This window comes from Lissotriton vulgaris, chromosome 3_1 (genome assembly GCF_964263255.1).
Source record: "Lissotriton vulgaris chromosome 3_1, aLisVul1.2, whole genome shotgun sequence".
Taxonomy (NCBI): Eukaryota; Metazoa; Chordata; class Amphibia; order Caudata; family Salamandridae; genus Lissotriton; species Lissotriton vulgaris.
The window spans coordinates 1,359,994,325-1,360,007,726 of record NC_141689.1 but is presented as its reverse complement, the minus strand read 5'-3'; the positions used below and the strand labels follow the sequence as shown (position 1 = coordinate 1,360,007,726).

At 43.6% G+C, this 13,402-nt stretch overlaps 1 protein-coding gene across 3 annotated transcripts in view; it reads left to right on the top strand.

Annotated features, from left to right (window-relative positions):
* The window catches only part of HOOK3 (hook microtubule tethering protein 3), a 1,217,139-nt gene that overhangs the window by 984,907 nt on the left and 218,830 nt on the right, over nucleotides 1-13,402 (top strand). For all 3 annotated transcript variants that reach the window (XM_086961833.1, XM_086961832.1, XM_086961834.1), the window contains one exon: nucleotides 4,557-4,591. In XM_086961833.1, coding sequence (XP_086817959.1) covers nucleotides 4,557-4,591 — 35 coding nt within the window. The remainder of the gene's footprint in view (nucleotides 1-4,556; nucleotides 4,592-13,402) is intronic.

Below are 13,402 nucleotides of genomic sequence, written 5' to 3'. Positions count from 1 at the left end.
TACCAGCGCCCCACGGGTGTTCACGAAGGTGATGGCGGTGGTCGCAGCTCATCTCCGCAGGTTAGGGGTTTCAGTCTTCTGATACCTCGAGGACTGGTTGTTGAAGGTGGGCTCGCCCCAGTCAGTAGTCCGCCACCTCCAGACGACGGCAGACCTCCTGCACCAGCTGGGGTTTTCCATCAATGTACCCGAGTCACACCTGTGCCCCTCCCAGAAGCTCCTCTTCATCAGAGTGGTTCTCGACTCTGCGCAGTTTCGGGTTTATCCTCCCTAACAGCGGGTTCGGGATATTCAGGCTCTGATTCCGATCTTTCAGCCTTTATCCTGAGTCTCGGTCAGGTTGACACTGCGGCTTCTGGGGCTGAAGGCCTCCTGCATACTTCTGCTGCATCACGCCCGATGGCGGATGCGGGCTCTGCAGTGGGACCTGAAGTTTCAGTGGGCCCAGCATCAGGGCAACCTGTCCGACCAAGTCCTGATCTCGGAGGGTATTGCGAGACAGCTGTCGTGGTGGCTCACGGACCGCGATTGGGTCTGCGGCAGATCCCTCTCCCTTCCCCAACCTTAGCACGTGGTTGTGACGGACGCGTCACTCCAGGGCTGGGGAGGCCACATGGGAGAGGCGGAGATCAGAGGCCTCTGGTGTCCGGCGGAATCCCGGCTCCATATCAACCTTTTGCAGCTACGGGCGATTCGTCTAGCACTGAAGGCATTCCTCCCCTCTGTCCGGGGGACTGTAGTGCAGGTGTTCGCGGACAACACCACCGCCATGTGGTACTGCAACAAACAGGGTGCGGCTGTGGACCCCCTGCCAGGAGGCTCTGCGCCTCTGGCAATGGCTGGAACATCAGGGCGTGACCCTGGTGGTTCAACACCTGGCCGGTTCTCTGAACGCCAGGGCGGACAAACTCAGTCGCCGGTGCATGATGGATCACGAATGGCGTCTGAACTCGGACGTGGAGCAAGATCTCTTTCTGCAGTGGGGAGAGGCTTGGTTAGATCTATTCGCCACCGAAGAGAACGCGCAATGTCATCAGTTCTGCGCGTTGGAATTTCCAAGGCGGCACTCGCTCGTAGACGCTTTCCGTCGCGAGTGGAGTTGCGGTCTGTTGTACGCCTTTCCGCCTATACCACTTCTGCCCAGAGTGCTGAAGAAGATCAGGCGCGACCGGGCACAAGTCATCCTTGTGGCTCCGGACTGGGCACGAAGGTACTGGTATCCCTAGCTACTCAGTATGTCAGTCGATCCCCCGGTTCGTCTGCCTCTTCAGGAGGACCTTCTGTCGCAGCAGCAGGGGACGGTCCTCCACCCGAACCGGTCCAGTCGCCACCTCCATGCTTGGAGATTAAGCGGCGACAGTTGAGGCCATTTGACTTGCCTCCTGAAGTTTGCAACATCATTCTGGCAGCCAGGCGTCCCTCCACAAAGTCGGTATACGCCTGCAGGTGGAACAGATTTGTGGCATGGTGCACAGCAAAGGCTGTGGATCTCCTCAATGCCCCTCTTTCTGAGGTTCTCCTCTTTCTTCTTTCTCTTGCCCAGCAGGGCTCTGCTCTGGGCACTATCAAGGGCTACCTTTCTGGTCTTTCAGCCTTTCTGAGGCTGCCTGATCAACCTTCTTTGTTCAAGTCCCCTATCGTTAATCGATTCCTGAAAGGCATCACACATACGTTCCCTCCTGTTCCCTTCGTGATGCCTTAGTGGGACTTGAACCTGGTTCTTACATTTCTGATGTGCGCTCCCTTTGAGCCACTTCACAACTGCCCTCTTCGCCTTCTCTCTTTGAAGACTGCCTTCCTGGTAGCCATCACCTCTGCCAGGAGAGTTAGTGAGCTCCAGGCTCTATCCTGTGAACCTCCTTTCCTTTCAGTCCATCCGGACAAGGTTGTGTTACGGACAAGGCCCTCCTTCCTACCCAAGGTAGTCACGGCCTTCCACATTGGGCAATCTATCACCTTGCCCACCTTCTTTCCGCCTCCGCATCCCTCGAGAGAGGAAGAGAGGCTCCACCGGCTGGACCCAAAACGTGCGCTCTCATTTTATTTGGATCGCACACGCTAGTTCCGGGTGGATGACCAACTCTTTGTTGGTTACGTGGGCGCTAAGAAAGGTGCACAAGCGGACCATCTCGCGGTGGATCATCTTGTGTATCATGGCGTGTTACTCCTTGGCTAAGAAGGAACCCCCTGTGGGGCTGAGGGCTCATTCCACTCTAGCCACAGCGACTACAACTGCTTTGGGCCGAGGTGTGCCCTTGCAGGACATTTGCCAGGCAGCTACGTGGGCCTCGCTGCACACGTTTGCAAGACATTATTGCCTGGACAGTCCAGTCCGGAGGGATGGCTTCTTTGGCCGTTCCGTCCTCCAGGACTTTCTGGTGTGATTATTGGTTCACAGACCCACCACCACGGGGTTGGTATTGCTGGGGTATCTATTCTAAGGTAAGGAATCTATCACTAACGTGTCTCTTTCAGATGCACAAGTTACTACTTGTGTAACGATATATCTGTAAGAGACATTAGTTAGTGATAGATTCCTTACCGACCCACCCATCCTCCCCGTTCTGCGAACCGATATCTAGGGTTAAGGTCATTGCCTTTCAGGGCCCTAGTTTCATGGCACCAGTGTTGGCTTTTGGCATAGCGCTTCATTTTTGGCGTGGAAAAGCCGTGTCTAAGAACTGACGTCAGCACGCGGAGGCGGCGTCTAAGTACTCCGATGACGTCATCACGGCACCCACAACGCCGACGACGGACGTGGAGCCGCAGACAACGCCTACCGACGCGCAAGGGTACTGCTATGCAAAAGTTTCTGGATCCAGTCTGACGCCTGGGGATATTCCAAGGTAAGGAATCTATCACTAACTAATGTCTCGTACAGATATATCGTTACACAAGTAGTAACTTGTGCTACAGACTGAATGCAATCGGATAGATATCAGAATTATTCCTTCCTCTATAGCAGCACTAATTAAGACTTGACAAAAAGGCATAGTTAGCAATACCCAAATGTAAGAGCACATCTTAGTGCATTAATAATGGATATATTTGGGTTGGAGAACATCCTAACATTGCCAGTTGGGCTTAACATGCCAAGGTGTACACAGTATAGATTTTACACACTGAGTAAATTAGGCACACTCAATCGTTTTTTAATACAGGCATGTGCATATGTCGGTTTTCTTCAATATTCCCATTTGCAAATTTCATGGAAGATTAATAATTCACTTGTAATTAGGTCCCTTTTCAGATGTTGCTTTATTTAATGGGTTTATGATTTACTTGTAAACCTTAAAACTAAATTATTTTTCAAAATATTAACTTTTTAAGGAAGAAATAATAGAAAAGGAATTTTTGTTGAGTGATTTAAAGATTTGTCACAGTGATTTGTATATATGTTTTCCAATACGAGGCAAAATCATGTTTTTCCTTTAGTATTTTGATGATGACAACCAAATAGTTTGAATAATAGTGTTGGCAGAACTATACTCGGAATAGAGCTTTTAATTAACCAAATTGGTGAGACCAATTGGATATCATTAATTTGAACTTTTATTTTCATAATGTTAAGATCCATAACGGGCTCGCCAATGAAGTCCCAATGGCAGGTTACATATGTAAAATGTTATATCTAGAGCATTGTTTCTATTGCCAGATAGTTTGTGGTCAAGGCATACCTTACCAAGCAATATATCACATTGGAGAGCAAAGGCATTTGCTGACTTTAAGTGCCCTTTGTGCACAACCTGAATACCGGCAAACATCTGCCGAAAGAAAATCACCTCATCAAAGCATTCATGCCTAAACTCAGTACATCATATAATTAAACCATACAGTAACGTTGCTAAAATTTTGTCTCAGCTTGCAATTTTTTATGGCTATACCAATAATCCTTGTACTTGTTGAAAGAATTTAAATACGATCTCTTGGATCAGGTCCTTTATCCACTAAATGGTGTGTCCATAAAAGGTTCCAAATATTAATGTAACTCCTCAAAAGTGACAGGTAGCCTGCCATATTTAATTACTTTGGGCTCAGCCTGCAAAAGACGTTTCCCTTACCACTAAAAAGTATAAGGAAAAATGTAGGGGGAAGGTAATTCCTGCCATTCCAAACGTTACATTGTATATGCTCCCAGAATCAGTGAGATGTATTGAAGAACTTTTCCCTTTCAGAAAAGCAATCAGAACATTTGTGTCTTTGGATGATATTCGATACGAGTTATTAGCTGTAGTTCTGGTCATTAGTAGCTTACAAAATAATGAATGGGTTTTATTTATTACTAAATAGGTTGACTTGTGATGGAATGATGAACAATCCGTAATAAATATGGTATATATTGTATCCTTACTGCAGAACTGGAAATTAGTGAAATCCTCTGTCTGATGGCATATGATTTTATTTTGCATACAATTGCAGAATATTTAACACTGTAACCGTCCAAAATGATGTGTCATTGTTAACTTTTTTAAACTAATGTTTCTGGTACTTACTCTAAACAAATCTTTCATCGTGAACAGTAGTTAACTTGTAATTGGCTTTCCTTTCTCTTTTAGTCGCTTTTACTGAAAAAGAAGTTGGAAGAGCACCTGTAAGTATTTTACTACAAGTGAAAAATAATTATGCCATCTATTGTATTAAACTGAGAGTTCAATATAATTGCTGAGCACAATATTTTCAAATATGAGTGGTATCTTATGTTATGTTAGGTTGATTTGTATGGTGCAGCTTATCACCCTTGTGGGTATCCAGGTGCTGGAGCAACACCGTGGCTTGGAGGTGCTCGTAATTGAACAACCAGGTCTTCCACTTCTTGCAGAAGTTGAGGAGTGGTGTAGCAGATCTGCTGTGTTCAGGGGCTAATATTTTGAAAACTTAGCATACTTCCACAATCTGTATGTCAATATTTTATGTATTCTATGATTTGAAGATTTTGGCAATTAGTTCTCCTCACAATGAGCAAGAGAAAGAAATCCAGTTATGTTTCATCGCACAAGGGACTTAAAAAAAATGTAGATTTGCAACAAGCTCACTGAAACTATTCAGGTCAGTGTATCCCCAGAAGACGGAAAATATGATTCCTTACTCCCACCGCTAGCTCCCCTAGAACTGACCTTCTGAGTTTTCCACAATGACAGACAAGCACAGATGCAAGTTGGTTCTTCTAAGATCCCAGCCACTAACAATAGGCAGGGCATGTCATGCACACCAATAGATATGCCAGACAGTATTTTAAGTCGGCAACAAACCCTTATTATTAGAGGGTAATGCTTGTATGATTGCACTTGCATGCAACTGACATTTCTGGGAAGACATTATTTTTTGTAGGAATCTGCTACCATTGAAGACCAATTCAAGGCCTTCTTGAAGTTGCAGGGACCACTGCACCACCAATCACCCTGACTCTTCCTATTTCTCTATAAGTCAGCACTCCTCACCAGTAGGCCATGATCTAACATAACATTTAAAAAAAAGCCACATGAATTCCTGCTACAAGCTGGCCCTCAACAATGGAATCGTAGTAGGCGCTTTTCGCCATTTTGTAAACTAAAACACATAATTTGCTTTATTAGACCTCCTTAAGTCTCCTGGCGGAGTGATAAAAGTGTGATTCGAAAAAACCATAGAGTATTGCTGACATTGTAACTAATTTGTGACTAAGCATGTGATTTTCTAAGTCTTTTGCTTTATCTTTGTTTAAGGAATGCTGTGCAAGCTGTACATCACAAGCATTTTGAATTTGTTGCTTGGTGAGAACTAGTTGCTTTGGCTCTAAAGCCTTTTGAGATATCTTTATGATAGATTCTTCTAGCTACAGGTTCCTCACCTTTAGAATGTCCACTGTTGCTGGAGCAGCCTTGAAAATGGCACTGTCCCCTCGACTTCAAACGGAATCGCGAGACTTCTTTGTGTTCGACAACATACAGCTTTGCATTCCTAGATCGAATTGAGGTTGCAGGACTTGGAGTTGTGCGCGAAAGCCAAACACTAGAGGCACACCTCATTGGGCCTTGGCAAAGACATTTCCTCCTGAATCGGCTTTGGGTTCAGCTTTGACTCCAGAGCCAACTCCACACCAGTACCACAATCCCTTGCAGTTCCAACTGAGTCAACGCCAGAGGAGAACGTCGACCCCATAGTTATGTCTCTCAAGCCCAATCTGTCTCCACCGCAGATGAAATCACGCACTAGTTTTAACATTCACCCCACCACCTTCTGTCCTTCCAAGGAAGCTTGCTTTGCCAAGGTGACTACAAGGGCAGACAAAGTCCTAGATTTATAACTGAACTAAGTTGAAGTAAAGGCTAACGTCGCCACAGTGGTTCCGAAACCCGGGCAGTACGCATCAGAACCTCTACTGCCATTCAACGAGGCTCTAACATTGACACACTCATGGGCATGTAGTCTTAACCTTGTTCTTGTCCACCAGTGAACATAAGAGTGGTACTTTGCCATAGACCAGCTGCTTGTGACTTTCTTTTTCACGCAGCATCCTGCTCTGCAGAGCCTGATGGTTCAGGCCTCCACCAGCAGAGTTCACCCCAATTTCTTTCCTAAGGTCGCTCCAGACAGGGAGTCAAGAATGGAGGTGTTTGGCAAGAAGATGTTTTCCTGTAACAGCCTCGCCCCTGGGAGAGTCAGTCCGCTCCTTACTGGGACTATACTCCCACGCTTTATGGGACTTAATGGCTGAAATATTATTTGTTGTCCCATAGTAATTCAGAGCCAATTTGACACATACCGTTTAGGGTGACCAAGATGCTGTCAAGCAAGTCATCATGATTGGTTGGACAGACTGCCTGGGCAGGGCGGCCAGCACTAGCCTGGTGCTCTGGTTCCATGTATGGATGAAATCCACTACCTTTTCAGGTGTTATTCAAACTTCACTCATCGACATGCCAATTGAATGAACTAAGTTAAATTTATAAAGCGTGTTGAGCAAAAGGAGTCTAAGAGCTAGCACCGGAAGAGCTACTTTGACGAATTAGAAAGGAAAATAACCTTACACATCATTACAGTTGAGAAAAGAGGTAAGTTTTTATTTGCTTACGAAAAGCTGCATTTGAATCCAAACTTGGAATACGGGTAGGCAGCAAGTTCCAAAATGAAGCAGCTATCCCTGAAAAAGTGCACCCACCCCATCTGTCCATACGAAAACTGGGAATATTCACCTTCTTCATAGATGAGTATCTCAACTGTCTCTTAAGCATGTACCAATTAAAAGCAGTTCTCAGTGGCTTAGGTCCCTGAAGGGGGAGTGCATTATGGTCCATGCAAAGAGCTTTAAAAGTCACGCGCTTCCTAACATGTAGCCAATGAAAGGAACACAAACCCTCCTTAACTGAGAGATGTTTGGTGACAACCAGTATCAACCGGGCTGCCGCATTTTTGATCTGTAATTTATCGAACGAGGACTTGTTGGTATTTAAATATAGAGCATTGCAATAGTTGTGACGTAATAGGCGATATAACCACTGCAATTCTGAGTTCAGCCATAACAAAGAGGGAAGATCTTCTTCAAAATCTTGATAATGAAGGTGCAAGAGATCACTGTCCCATTGACCTGAGAGTCAAATGTCATGGTGTAATCAAAAATCAACCCTAGATCTTTTGCAGCAGCTCCTGAGGTGGGTAAGGGGCCAGGTAAGGGGCTACGTGTCTCTGGCCGCCAACGCTCTGACCCCACTGAGTTTCGTGCTCCAAAGACCAAAAATCAAAGTCTTTTAGGTGTTAAGTTTAAGCCAGCAATTTGCCATCCAGATGCATATGTTCATCATGCAAGAGTTGAACTTGTCTGCCACCAGTGACATATTATCAGAAATGGAGACAATGATGTGGGTGTCATCCGCATAAGACAACACCTGGAAACCAAAGAATCGCACCAATTTTGCCAAGGGGGCCACATAAAGATTTTACAATGTGGGTCTTAGGGAGAAACCCTGTGGATCTTCACATGTTAGCCTAAAAGGTTCTGCCCTATAATCCCTGCAGCTGACTATATGGGAGCTATTTATCAGAAAGGATCCCAGGAGGTCTGAGTCAATATCCCTCAACCCCGCATGATGCAGTCTTTGCCCCAGTTGGGATGGAGATATCCTATTGAAAGCCGCTGACCGGTTCAACATTACCAGGATAGCCACACCTCCCTGATCCACCTGGCAACAAATGGAATCTTTTGCGGCGACCAGTGCCAATTCCATGCTGTGGCCTCTTCAGAACGTATTCTGCGATGAGTCCACATGATCTTGTACGATTGTATACTCGATTATCTTGTACAATTGTATACTTGGCTAGTTCTTGATTCATCTTTTTATCTGAAAGAGACCATTAGTTATGGATTCCTTACCTTAGAATTACCCCCAGGCATCAGACTGGATCCGGATAATTTTTTCCACAGCAGTAGTCCTGCACGTCAGTAGGCGGCGTTGGTCAACTCCGCTTTCATCGTTGGCATCGTGGTCGCCGGAATGACGTTGCAGTATCTACTTAGACACCGCCCCTCCTCGCTGACATCAGTTCTTTCTTTTTCCGCTCCAGCCAGCGCTGATCCGGAGAGAGAGGTACCTCTAGTCACTTTTTGACTGTTATTTTTCAGCTTTTTGTAGACATCTTTTTCGAGTCGTTCGACTCCTGGTACACAGGGATGTCACATCGGAGTGCCGGCTTCAAACCTTATGGCTCCTGTCACAAGTTGATGTCGGTTACAGATCCGCACCTTGTGTGCCTGTGGTGCTTGGAGCTCTACCACGACCAGAAGTTTCGCTCCGCGCCCCTGGAGATCCTGGTTGAGAGGGAGGTCGCAGGACCAACAAGTAGTGATGGTGATGACTCCACGACCGAAGTCTTTGTCTTCTGGTAAGTCGAGGCACAAAAAGAAGGTGAAGAAGCACCATCGCTCTTCGCGTTCTCCCCGTTCGTTGGCAGATGTTGGAGTGTCCCTCCCTTCCCGGGAGCCGGAGCAACCCCTGCCCAACTTTGTAGTTTTTACAGGGCCCCTACACCCCATCTTTGGGCAGCCCGACTCCGCTGGCGTGCCTTTGGGCCTCGCAGATTCGGCTGGGGATTCTAGGCCTTCGATGCCGGCGGCTTCGGCCCCAGCGCTGCAGGGCCAACACGCTATGTGGGGTGGGCAGTGTGCCCATAGAAAGGTCTGTATTGATGATGTGATGTCTATAAAATATTGATTGGGGGATCCACTATGAGAAGTTCTGAAGGGTGAATAGAAATCTGGACAAGACCCTAATTTCAAAGAGGGCCACTCAGCCCAGTATGTTTAGCACTAGAGTTACCCATTGTAGGTCTTATTTCATTTTGGCTACAAGACATGCCATATTAAGGGGCCATGCTAGTTCTGGTGTGTGGGATTTATGTATACTTGGGTATTTAAAGCTAAGCTTTCTGGTCAGTATGGACGTGCAATAACGTGTGACTATGTTATCGACTTCGATCAGGACCAGCAGTGATTCCTCCTCATTTACTCAGAATTCAGAGGTGAAGGAGTTAAAGACAATGTTGTCCCGTAAATTAGGGTTCACTAAGTAGAGAAGTACCTAGTCCGCATATAATGCAATTTTCTCCTTCAAGAGCTTTCCCCTTTCCATCCCTGCCTCTGGGCATCACATCGTACTATCCAGGACAGGGGTTTTATCCCAAGGGCAAAATGTGTGGAGAGAGGGCAGCCCTGTCGAGTGCCTCCTCGGATGGGGAGCAGATCTGATAAAATGCCAGTGACCAGTACTTCGGCCTGTAGTTGTGAGTAAAGTAAATCAATGTATCCATGTATGCGAGGGCCAAGTCCCATTTTCACCAGAAACACCCTCAGAAATGTACAGTCAAAGTCTAGGAGAAGGAGGGCACATGGTTCAGTAAAGCCATCTGGGAGTTTTGGGATCCTGTCGCTGTGGGCTACATGAGTTTGGGATGTTAGAAATGGGACATACACACTGAAAATATTAAAATTTTTACCCTCTAAGAGGCCCTGCACACCAGTGTATCTACTGTGAAGGTTTGTTACAGTTTTGAGAACTGTGAACATAAAGGTTTTTTGTAGTAGTATGGGTATTCCTCCAGAGCCCCTCATGAATCCAATAGTGAAACATCCTATCATTTTTTTTCTGTTTAAGAAATTTTTATTAAGCATTGAAAAGTGATACAAGAAGCATGTCATGAAAAATTAGAAAAAAGTACATATGAGTATAATAATAATTAAAAGACATCAATCTATAGGAATTTATATAGAAAAAAGAAGGGTATGAAGAGATAGATAGAAGAAAGAAGAAAGAAAAAAGAAAGGGAGGAAAGCAGAAGAAAAGGAAAGAGAAGAGGAGAGAAAGAGGAGGATAAGGAAGTAAAACTAAGGGATCATAAGGGACATGGAGCACGCGGTAAGGGAGAGGGATTAGAAGAGAGATAGGAAGTAAAGGGAAGCCATAATAAGTCAGATTTAATTTTCAAAGGGACAGAGGTAGAAGAGGCTATAGAAATTCTATGTTCATCACAAATATAATTCCACCATGTGTGGACCGAGAGTTTTGAATTATCTTTCCAACACGATAAAATAACTTTAAATGCAAGTGCAATAAATAGGTCTAACAACTTAGCAGAAGAGGGTGTAACAATATCAATATCATCAGATAAAGAACCTAAAAATATGTGTAAAAAAGATAATTGTGAAGAAAGAGAACATTTTCATACATATATTCCAAACATCAGTCCAAAAAGATAAAACTGGGGAACAATGGTATAGTTGGTGTTGTAGAGTACCAGTAACTTTGGAACAGGACCAACATAAAGGAGAAGAGGTTGGAGAAAATTTATGAATAGTAACCGGGGTAATAACAACTCTGTGGTAAATAAAAAGTAAGGATTGGGTAATGCGTGCAGAAACTTTGAAGAGTCTAGACCATAAACGATCCCATAATGCAGTGTCAAAAGAAACATCAAGATCAGTTTCCCAAGCAGTCTCTACTGTAGATTTAGATCGAACAGAACAATTAGACAGTTAAAGTGAATATACAAGAGCAGCTTTTGGTTGTTGAGTAGAAAAGAGAGGATAAAGTGGAGTGACAGGAGTGAAAGAGGAAAAGGAATCGGAGGAAGAAGATAAAGAGGATAAGTGAGATTGAATAGCAGAGATTATAATAGAATATTCAGCAAGAAATGAGGAGGGCAAGTTAAACCTATTTTGTAAAGCTGTAAAAGAAAGAAGAGTGGAATCAAGGAAAAACTGGTGTACAAACATTATATCCTTTTCTTTCCAGTGTTTAAAATAGAATGATTTACCTTTATATCTAAGAAATTTGTTGTACCAAACTACAGATGATAAAAAACATTGTAGAGGGGAAAGGGTAGAGGAAAAAATATTTTGCAATGTAGATTGGCAATATTTCAGAATGGGATACTTGGATATAAAGGTACAATTTGACATGAAAGGAACATGTTGAAAGGAGAAATCTTTTAAAAAAGAGCGTTCCAGAAGAACCCACTTAGGAACAGGAGTATCAAGGAAATCATATGCCAAGGAGAAGGATTGTTTGATGAAAAAGGCAGAATGATAAGAGCCAAAATCAGGGAAACGAACACCACCTTCATTTTTAGGTCGAATCAACTTATGTAACCCAATGCGGGGATGTTTATTATTCCACAAAAATTTTGTGCATATAGAATTGATACGAGAAAAATAGGATTTAGGGATTTTGAGGGGGAGCATAGAGACTGTATATAAAACATGAGGGGTAATCATCATTTTGATGGTATCTAATCTACCCCACCAAGAAAGAAATAGGGGAGACCAAATCTGCAGAAGGGATTGAATTTTCTTAATTAACGAATCAAATGTTATTTTAAGGGTATCTTTTAGAGAGGAAGAAAACCATATGCCAAGGTACTTAATTTTAGAAGGGCACCATGCAAAATCAGTATTATTAAACATATATTGAAAACACAATGAATTAAGGGGAAACACTTCCGTTTTGGATAAATTGAGCTTATAACCTGATATTGAAGAATATAACTGAACTTCATCTAAAAAGGGCGGGAGGGATGTTTCGGGATTGGACATGTAGATGAGGACATCATCAGCATACGCTGAGAGTTTAGTTTCGACAGAGGAGAATTTTAAACCAGTGATATGGGGGTTGGAACGAATGCGTTGTAGAAAGGGTTCAAGGCATAAGATAAATAATAAAGGGGAAAGGGGACAACCTTGTCTTGTGCCTCTGGTTAAAGAAAAGAATCTGGAAAATTGATTGTTAACAAAAATGCTGGCACGGGGGGATGAATAAAGGAGTTTAACTAACGCTATAAAATTTGGACCAAAACCAAACCAAGTAAGGGTTCGGAACATGTATTGCCAATTAATACGATCAAAAGCTTTTTCAGCATCTAGGGATAGGGCTGCTAACGGGGTTTTGACATTTTTACTGTGAGAGAGGACATTGGAAAAAAGACGGGCATTATCAGCAGCGAGTCTGCCCTTAACAAAACCCACCTGGTCTGTGTTGATTAAGCGAGGGATAATGGAATCCAGGCGAGAGGCAAGAATTTTAGCAACAATTTTACAGTCATAATTAATTAAGGATAAGGGGCGGTAATTTTTACATTGGGAATGATCCTTATCAGGTTTTGGAATGATTACAATGAGGGCATCCAAAAAGGACCCAGAGGCCTTAGCTTCCAAAATAAAAGAATTAAATAACTGAAGGAGTTTGGGAGCAAAAAAGGAATGAAAGGAGGAGTAAAATTCAACTGGTAGGCCATCAGGGCCAGGGGCTTTTGATTTCTTAAGGGAATGAATAGCTGAGGTAATTTCTTGGAGAGTAATTTCACGTTCTAGGTGTGAAAAGTCAACAGGAAGGGCAGGGGGGGAGGGAAGGCCTTCAAAAAATGTTGTTAAGTTTGCATCAGAAGGATGAGTATCGTCTGTATATAGGGCTTGATAGTAGTTGTGAAAAACTTCAGCAATGTCTTCATCAGAGGTAACCAGTTTGTTGAGTGAATCATTAAAAATTGGACCAACAGCTTTGCGTTCAGACTTGATTTTCAAATAATTGGCCAACATTTTACCTGCTTTGTTCTGACCCCCATGATATTTAGATTTTATTTTAAGGAGGGTATGACAGGCTTCATTAGTTATAATTTTATTAAGAGTTGTTTTGGCAAGAATCAGATCCTGAAGGGCAGATGGGGATTTGGAGGAGAAATATGTGTGTTCAAGGGTTTTAATCTGTTTAAGTTGATCTTCATATTTTTGCTTATTAAGCTTCTTTTTAGCAGAAACATAGGAAATCGTAAAAGCTCGAAAAGAAGCTTTAAAAGCATCCCAAGTGTTAGGAATGGAGGTATCAACGGGGTCATTTAAGGAAAAGTATTCATTAAAAAACGCAGTACATTTTTTCATAAA